The sequence below is a fragment of the Mirounga angustirostris genome, unplaced genomic scaffold, assembly GCF_029215605.1.
Source record: "Mirounga angustirostris isolate CCGP_5_RB_7025 unplaced genomic scaffold, mMirAng1.0.hap1 SCAF_10, whole genome shotgun sequence".
NCBI classification, from domain to species: Eukaryota; Metazoa; Chordata; class Mammalia; order Carnivora; family Phocidae; genus Mirounga; species Mirounga angustirostris.
This window is the reverse complement of record NW_026991718.1, coordinates 112,225,937-112,235,345: the sequence shown is the minus strand read 5'-3', so window position 1 is coordinate 112,235,345 and position 9,409 is coordinate 112,225,937. Positions and strand designations below refer to the sequence as shown.

General features: G+C 48.6%; 1 protein-coding gene across 1 annotated transcript; it reads right to left on the bottom strand.

Moving 5' to 3' along the window:
• Positions 1–2,791: 2,791 nt before the first annotated feature.
• Positions 2,792–5,967, bottom strand: ZCCHC3 (zinc finger CCHC-type containing 3). The gene has a single exon (XM_045885581.3). It carries the CDS (start codon positions 5,491–5,493, stop codon positions 4,270–4,272), a length of 1,224 nt encoding a protein of 407 aa, XP_045741537.2. The 5' UTR covers positions 5,494–5,967; the 3' UTR covers positions 2,792–4,269.
• Positions 5,968–9,409: the final 3,442 nt, after the last annotated feature.

Sequence of the window (9,409 nt, the reverse complement as noted above, 5' to 3'; positions counted from 1 at the left end):
AGCATACAATTCTTGATCTCGGGGTCGTGAGTTCGAGACCCATGCGAGGTGTAGAGATTACTTAAATAAAACTTAAAAGAAAAAGTTGTAGGCTCTCTCGACTGAGCCAGCCAAGTGCCCTGATTCCCACTGTTTATGTGCCTTCCTGTGCTCACATACTGGAAAGCTAAAACACTTCCTGACTCCCCCGCAGCAAGTAGATATATTTGCATGAGGTTTGAAGGTGAAAGTAAGGCAGGAGTCAAATAGTTTCGGCTGTTTCTGCTCCTAAGTAAGATTGTGGAGACACGTGTGTCCTGTCTCTGGCTTCGAAAACTCATTTCATTGTCCTGGCAGTAGAAATGGCAGTGGCCTTCTGATCTCGGCAGCCTGTCCTTGGATGGTAGCTTCAGTAGTGTGTCCTCAAACTCAACCTTTCCAGTGACGGCTTCCTGGATCCTTTCTAGGAGAGGTAGCAGATCCTGTAGTAGGTCAGTTCAGTAGTGTTCTAGGAGTCATTCCTAATACCCAACTTAGGCCCCATCACCTTCTTCAATACCTACAGTGGTTTCTGTTTCTAAACCTGGACTTTTACACTGAGCATTTGGTTTCTAGAATCAGCCATGCCTCCTCTCACCATAGGGTTGTTATACTTGTTACCCTTTTTGCGGAGGTCTCTTAATCCCCAACCCCATCTCTCAATTAACTCCTCATAGATCTTCTTGACCTCAGTTCAAACGTTTTCTCTGGGAAGTTATCCCTGACCTCCCAAGACCAGATCAATCTCTGTATGTTTCTTTCAGTGCTTGATCATAGTTTGTAATTCTTTGTGTGTCTCTAGAATTTGAGACCCAGGGAACTTGACTCTTGCTGTATTCCATGCCTAGAGAGAGTTGGTGCTTAGTATACATGCTAAATAAGTGGATGGAATGGAGGTGGCCAGACTGGAGGGGGTCAGGACAAAATAAAGCCTCTTAAGTAACGCCGACAGGCCCAACAGGCCCTGGGCCACCTCCTCTTGGCCTTTTCCGAAGCACATCTTTTGGTGACTCTACAGTCAGCCTGAACACCCTGTGTGCTCTGGCCTCAGGGTCTTTGCACAGACTCTTTGTGCTGCTTGGACGGCTCGGCACTCTTCACCGGGCTTCTTCATCTTGCGGGTTTCAGTCATGACATCATCATCTCTTCCAGGAGACCTGTACTTCAGACAATTTTATATTCTTTGTATATCTTTTTCAGAATTTTTAAAAAATACTTAATAGTATTTTAAAAACTGCTCTTTACTCATCTGCATCTCCCTCTGCAAGTAACTATCTCATTCCCGGGTGTATGCAAAATGCCTTGCAGGAGGGCTTGGCTTTAACGGCCCTCGTATCTGTTGAAAGCCCAATGAAAAGAATGTCAGTTAGCCAGCCTCAGTCTGGGGATCTCTGCATACTCCCTAGGAACCCATGAACAGTGAGGGATTGTAATTTGGGGGTTGCTAGATCAGGAAAGGAAGCTGGGGGAGGTTTGTTCCGTTCCAGCCCATGGCTCCGTCCCCAGACCGCCAGGCAGGAGGCCCTGGAGCAGATCCTGTGGGGGATGGGCAGGGAAATAGTTTCTTCCTCTGCTCCCTTCAGGAGAGCTGGGGGGAGGGGGGAGGTGGGGGGAAGGGTAGAGAGAGGGAAGATTCCTTCCAAGGAGGCTCCTTGGCACAGTGCCTGCTTGGAGGGAAGGAGGGTCTGATGAATGCATGATGAATGCAGGCTTTCTCCCCGCCTCCAGCCTGTGAAGGAGGGAAACCCAAGGCACAGAAGGGAGAGATAAGGGGGAGGGATCAAGGAGGGAAGGGTCTGTTTGCTTTGGGAGACAAGAATGAGGGGCTGAGCAGGCCTGGAAAGGCAGGGCTCCTAAGAGCCAACCAGGCCTCGACTACACCTTAGCAGTTCTGGAAATATCCTCAAATCACTGAGTTAGAGAATCAAAACATTGAGAACTTTGGTTCTTAGGATTGGATCATTTTAACATCTCAGAGCTGAAGATCCTTCAGTCGGTTGTGTCTGGGGTCTCCAGGGCTGGCTTGGAGTGAGTCAACTCTCTGGGAAGTTTCCTGGACTCTTTCTTCCTCCCTTAGTACCTGAAGAGATGGCATTTTTTTTTTTTTTAAAGATTTATTTATTTTTATTTGACAGACAGAGACAGCGAGAGAGGGAACACAAGCAAGGGGGTGGGAAAGGGAGAAGCAGGCTTCCCGCCGAGCAGGGAGCCCAATGTGGGGCTCGATCCCAGGACTCTGGGATCATGACCCTGAGCCGAAGGCAGACGCCCAACGACTGAGCCACCCAGGCACCCCAAGAGATGGCATTTTTAAAAGCCCATAAATACTTTGCATCCAACTCATGGCATTTACTCTAAGATGATGGAGCTAACATCTTACTTCTGCCTTCCCCATTGTAATCTCCTGAGGCCAGAATCCATCTCTCTCATTTTAGTACCATTCAGAACTGTGGTCTCAAACCTGGCTGCCAATCAGAATTGTTTGGGGATGCTTACTAAAAAAATTTTCACTCACACCAGCGATTCTGATTCCTTGGAGCAAAGTTAGGGCTTAAAATTTGAGTTTTTACAATGTGCTAAGTGAGTGTGATGCATACATAGGGTTTAGGTGACAATTCCAAAGGGCCTGGCACAACATAGTAGGTGCTAAGCGTGGCCTGCAGGGGTTGGAAATGTTTTTGCAGGGTAAACAAATGATGTGTAGAAATATGGATTGAACTAGAGTCTGTGTACCCCAGCATCTTACACTTTGAAAGGAGATAGGGCAACAGTGTTAGCAATACAAAAGATAAATATTTATTCAGAACAAAACTTTTAACAATCGATTTTACATTCTAAGCCACAAGGAAATAGCAAAACATAATGCAAAGGAAAAACAAAAACTAAAAGAAAAGCAGCTTACTGTCTTTTCTACTTTAACTCGGTAACACTTAGTTGACCCAATGCCCTCTTGCTTGACCTATTTTGCAAGCAAATTTTAGAGTTAACAGCTTACTTATGATTCCAGGTTAAAATCACCTTTCTCCTGTGAGTCAGGAAGTTGTAGATGTGCTCCAGTTAGAGGCTTCTCTGGGGTTTCTAGCTACTGGGGCTAAGGTGCAAACGTAAACCTCTGGTAGGTTTCCTTATTTAGGAACACCCCCATTTCTAAGTGGTGGCAGTGAATGATGAAGGGTAAGGCCCCAAAGGACTTGGCACTTTAATCCAGATATAATACCCCAGGGAGCAATGAGTACACCCTAGATTGTGTTCCTTTGGCCCTCCTCTATCTCCCAAGTATTCAGAAGCCCCTGCTAAATCCCTTTCTGCTTCCTCCCGGAGACGATTTCTTAGCATTCCTCTGGGCTCATCATTCTGGAGAGATCAGACTTTCTGGGCCCTCAAGTGTTGAGGAAAATGTTGTGAAGTGTGAGAGGTAGTGGAATGAGCACCGGGCTTGGGGTCAGGGAACTCTACTCTAGGCTAGCTCTGGCACCAGACAGCTATGTGATTTTGACCCAGTCATTTAACCTCTCTGGGCCTGTTTCATCTGCTGGAAATCCATGGGATTGGTCTAAACCAATTTTTAGGTCCTTTCCAGCAAGAAAATTCCAAATTCCATGATTCTGTGAAAAATGGCTTCTGAGCCACTGAACAGCTGTCCCAAAGTCCATGCATTTTAATGCCATAAGAGAGGCCCTTGGCCACCATTCAGAGCTTACTGACTCAGATTACATACACTTCTAACAACACTGGTTTCACAAATTCTCAGACCACATAGATTAGAAGCAGCAAATTAAACGGGGAAGGTAAGAGCTGCAAAAAGTAGACACCCTGACAGAAGCCAGTCAACAATGTTCTCAACAAACTACTGATGGAGTGCCTACCACGTGGTGGGCCCCGCACCTAGTGCTGGGGCATAAAGATGAGCAAGGCAGCCCAATGGATGAAAATCCCGGGAGAAGACAAGGCGTGGGGAATAAAAAAAGTACAAAAAACCCCACACAAAAACCACACACAAAAACAAAAACAAAAACCAACCCAGATACAAAAACGAAAACAAAATTTTAAAAAGGGAGAGGCGACACATCTGCACGCTACAGTTCTCGGTGGTTACTGATGACAGAGTCACCAATTCAGAAAAGGCTGAAATGGAGTAAACTCGGTTTAAGAAGGCAGAGAGAGAGATGTCTCTTGTAGGTTTAAAAAAAAGTTTTGGCACTTAAGAGGGGTAAGCTGGCTCTGTGTTCACCCTGGCAGGCAGGTGGGTGTTCAGTGCCCAGCCATCCCGGTTAGCTGAGCTGCCACGGAATTGTGAACTGCTTTGGGACACTGGGCAAAGGCGTGTCCTCGCTTGCCACAGAGGTTACACACGATACCCTTCCGGCAATAAGGGCTCAGGTGACCCTCCTCCCCGCACCTGAAGCACCTGTCCTGCGTGCAGCTGCCGCTCATGTGGGTCCGGGAACCACATTTAAAGCACGTCTTGGGCTGCCCCTTGTACCAGCTGTAGCCCCTCTCGGCCCCCAGGAAGAAGGCCCCCGGCAGGTGCCTGACCCCGCCCTCCCCCTGGCGCAGCTCGATCTCACACTTGTACTCCCCGGTCCAGATCCCAAACCTGTCGGTCACTTTCACGGGCACTGCCAGCACATCGCAGTGGCGCTTGAGCCAGGTCACGATGTCCTCCACGTCCACCGTCTCGTTCCGGAAGAGGATGAAGAGCGTCTTCAAGCTGGACTTGCTCCGCCCCAGCACCACAAAGTTCTCCCAGCAGTCCTCCTGCTCGCGCTTCTCCTCGTAGACGCGTAGGAACAGGGCCAGCTTCTCCGCCGAGCGGAAGCTCACGTCGAACTCGCGGCTGCCTGGGATCTGGATGACCGCGTAGATGTCGCTCGGGTCCATGCCGATGGAACGCAGGATGAGCGCGCCCACAACGAAGTCCCGGGTCGGGCAGGCGCCCTCGTCTCCCTGGAAACAGATGCGCACCAGGAAGCGGCCCTTGCCCGGGCCCGCCGCGGGGCCCGTCGCCACTGCCTGCTCGTCCTGAGCGGGCCGCTCGGCCGCGTCCTCCGCCGCGCCAGGCCCGGCCGGGCCCGCCATGGCCGCCGCCGCCGCCGCCTCGGCCTTCTTCCTCCGGCCCGCCTCGGGTGCACCCTTCTTCTTGCGGGGATCCGCCGCCTCGCCGGCCGGGTCTCTCCGCCGACCCTTCGGGTCCCCGCGGCCGGCCGGGGGGAAGTCGCCGAGGCCCGGCGCCGCCAAGCCCGCGGGGGCGCCGAGCCCGCCGCCCACGCCGCTGCCTCCCTCCTCCTCCCGCCGCGACGGCCGCGACTCGCGGAACTCGCCCTTCTTCTCGGCCAGGTTCTTCACCACCTGGGCCCAGCCCATCTTCTCGCGGCCGCCCTCGGCCTCCTCGCCGCGAGCGGCGGGCCGCGCGGGGGGCAGGAGCTGCGGCCGCCCCCGCTTCCTCTCCTCCTCCGCGCCGCCGCCGGTGGCCATTTTACCTCCTTCCCAGCATCCTCCACTCGCTCCCGCAGCCAAAGGGCGCCCATCCGCGCGCCCGCCCGCCCGGGGCTGTGGGGGTTTGGTGGGTTGTTGTTGTTGTGTGTGTTTTTTTTTTTTTCTTTTGAAATTCGACGCTTCTCTCCCCCGCCCCGCTGAAGGTATTTACCCGCAGCGCGCCGCGGCCAGCGCCGGCCCGGAGCCCTCGGGTAACGGCCGAGCCTCGTGTCCGCCGGCGCGCTCCGGCCCCACCTCCTGGGCGCCGAGGCGGGATGCGCCGCTTGGAGCGCGTCCCTGTCCCCCGCGAGGGCTTGGCAGCCCCGGGCCACGCTCTCGAGGATTTGCTCTTTCGCAAGCGGTCCTCGATTTCATTCCGGCAGCATCACGAACGGCCCTCGGCCCTGAGGCGGGCCCGAGCGGAGGAGGATCTCGCCCATTTTGTTTTCTTTTCGATACCTTTTCTGTTTATCAAGAAACAAAACGAAACTAACTGCTCCTCCTCCCAAAGCACACGACAGTGCATTGTTTTTCCGGCGTTGGGTTATAGACATTTTCAAACAGAGAAAGTTGAAAGAATTTTACCCAGTGGCTATTTTACCTCTAACTTTGGACTATTTTAACTTTCTATCAGAAATTTTCTATGCCTTGTCACACTGCACCTCTATCCATAAGTCCTTATTTTTTGATACACCTCTAAGTAATACTGAATTATTTTTTAAAAAGGCCTTCATCATACTCATGATGACAATTATAATATATTGAGCTCTTCAGCGCCCGGTACTGTTCTAAGCACATTAGGACAATTGCAAGCCTTATCACATGGAATCTTCCAAAACCACGCTGTCATTATACCCATCTTACGGGAGGCAGGGGGCTTGGAGACAGGGTTAAAACACTTGGTGAATTGGCAGAGTTCATAGGCGACCGCGTGAAGCTGGCTTGTATTTCTAAAATCGCTTGCTTCTGACATTGTGGATCAAGGATGTCTGCGTCAGACTCGCCAGAAAAATCTGGTTAACACAAAGATTTTTGGCTAAAGTTAGCGCTGGACAGAATTTCTGTTCCTCCTTCATCTGTCTCAACTGGAGCTTTGGAACAAAGCATTGATAAAATCTGGGTGTTTGAGGGGATGGGTTTAACAATACCCTTTGTTAGCTTTGTTTTCTTAATGCAAGTCTGTGGGCATCTCAGGGTGCTTCAGTGGCCATTGTGACTTTGGTGAAAGAAGAGGTGGAGATAGGGAGACCCTAGTGTGAATCTGACTGCTTTGAATCTCAACTTTGTCACATGGGGCCAATGACCTCAGTTTTCATAGCTTCAGTTTGCTCATCCATAACAAAGGGATAAGGTCTACTCTCAGAGGACTAGTGTTGGGGTTCAAGGAGATAGCCTGTGTCAAAGAGCTTGGTCCACAGTGGGATTTCCAGGAAAGGTCATCCTTCCTTCTGTTGGTGTTGGATTCTCTCCTATTTCTCTGCCATATCCTCTAGTTCTACTTAGCATTATGGAGTCCCTATGAGTTCTCATCTTACGATCTTTCGCTTCACCCAGTTCCACATATTGGGGAAGCCGACATCTCCAACTCTTGTGCCATTTGGACCTTCCAGTTCCCTTACATTATAACCTCTGGAGTGCTTTCCTCCATCCCTTCTCTGCCACACATTCCCATGATCATACTCAGATCACTACCAGAAGCATCAAACTCTTATTAGAGTCATGTAATCCACTCTTTTCTTCTTTCTGTTTGCCAGCTCACTGGGAGGACTTTTACAAAACCAAATAGAACCTACATAATTTAAAACAATCTCTTCCATTCCTCTTCCCTATCCTCCCACCCCAGGCAATATCATACGAATATCTACAGGATCAGGCAGGTACCTTAAATAAGAACAATGTGCTGGGTGAAATGGAGAGCAGGTATTTTATCTGAAGGGGCAGTCGCAATCAACTCTAGCTGATTATTGCTCTCCGTGAGAGCCCTCTATAGCCAGATACTCCAAATTCTAAAGAGAAAACCGAATTCTTATTTTATTTATGGGAAGCATTCTTCCTTCTTCCATAAGACTGTCTCAGCTATATTTGGATCCTCTGTACAAAATTTAGAATCAGTCTACTAAGTTCCAGGAAACCATTTTTTGGGATTTCAATTGGAATTGCATTGAATTTGTACATAATTGCCATTTTATAATACTAAATTGCTCCATCTATAACCTCACTGGATGTCTCGTTTATTTAAGTCTTATTATTTTTATAAATTGCAATAACATTTTATAGTTTTATTCATAAGGGTCTTGCATAATTAAATTATTCCAAGGTACGGTATGGTTTGGTTGCTATTGTAAATAATAGGTTTAGAAATTACATATTTGTTATTGGTATTTAAAGGGAATACAACTGGGGCCCCTGGGTGGCTCAGTTGGTTAAGCAACTGCCTTCGGCTCAGGTCAGGATCCCAGGGTCCTGGGATCACCCCGTATCCTGCATCGGGCTCCCTGCTCAGTGGGGAGCCTGGTTCTCCATCTCCCTCTGTCTGCCACTCCCCCTGCTTGTGCTCTCTCTCTCTTTCAAATAAATAAAATCTTTTAAAAAAATAAAGGGCATAGGGGCGCCTGGGTGGCTCAGTCGTTGGGTGTCAGCCTTCGGCTCCGGTCGTGATCCCAGGGTCCTGGGATCAAGCCCTGAATCGGGCTCCCTGCTCAGCGGGGAACCTGTTTCTCCCTCTCCCACTCCCCCTGCTGTGTTCCCTTTCTCTCTGTATCTGTCAAATAAATAAATAATTAAAAAAAAATAAAGGGCATAAAATTGAATTTTGTGTAGTAGCAACAATGTTGACATCTTTTAAAATTTCCAATGGTTTTTATAATCACTTTGTTTTTCTGTGTTGATAGTCAATATTGTCTGAATAACGAAGGTTTTGCTCTTTCTGCTCAGATCTTACACTTTTTTTTTGGTCTTACTGCACTAGTCAGGACCTCTCATACAACCAACATACAGTGGGCATTTTTGTTTTATTTCTGGCTACAAAGAGATCTGTTTGTATTTTGAAAAGATTTGACTTGTGGATTGGGTTCTGGCTCCATCTGAAATTTTAGTAACAACATCTTGTATTGTAAGGTTTTGTTGATATGTGTATGGCCATACCTTCCATCAATTCCATTTTTCTCAGGTCAAGTTTTGCAGATCCAAGATTTCTATATTCTCTTTTGGTTATTTTTTGCTTTATTTCTTGTTGATTATCACTGCCAGCAATTTTCCCTATGAGTTAGATAAAAGACTAAACCTTTATATTTATTTCTCAGTGGATTTTTTAAAAATTATCAGGCATCCTCCTTAGCAGTGTTCCAGCTGTCAGACTGGCCTGTTGTGGAGATCGTTGAACCAGGAGCTACAGGGGCCAGGCAGGTATCCTGTGAACAGATCAGTCCAGATGGGTACTGAGGCCATCTACAGAGGGGAGCTTGACTTATTTCTGGCAAATTATTGCCACAGAAGGATATCAGAGTTGGTCAGTTTGGCACCTCAGTTTAGGTTCTTATTGACAGACTTTTGGAATTGCACCTTTAAAAAATGTATTTTAGGGGCGCCTGGGTGGCTCAGCCGTTAAGCGTCTGCCTTTAGCTCAGGTCATGGTCCCAGGGTCCTGGGATCAAGCCCCGCATCGGGCTCCCTGCTCGGCAGGAAGCCTGCTTCTCCCTCTCCCACTCCCCCTGCTTGTGTTCCCTCTCTCGCTGTGTCTCTCTCTGTCAAATAAATAAAATCTTAAAAAAAATGTATTTTATTTTATTTAAAAAATTTTTTTAAGGATTTTATTTATTTGAGAGAGTAAGTGAGAGAGAGCACAAGCTGGGGGAGGGGCAGAGGGAGGGAGAGGAGCAGACTCCCTGCTGAGCAGGGACTCAATCCCAGGACCCCA

Excerpts from the sequence above, each read along its gene's own strand:
- ZCCHC3 (XM_045885581.3), bottom strand. The coding sequence starts at position 5,493 with ATGGCCACCGGCGGCGGCGCGGAGGAGGAGAGGAAGCGGGGGCGGCCG.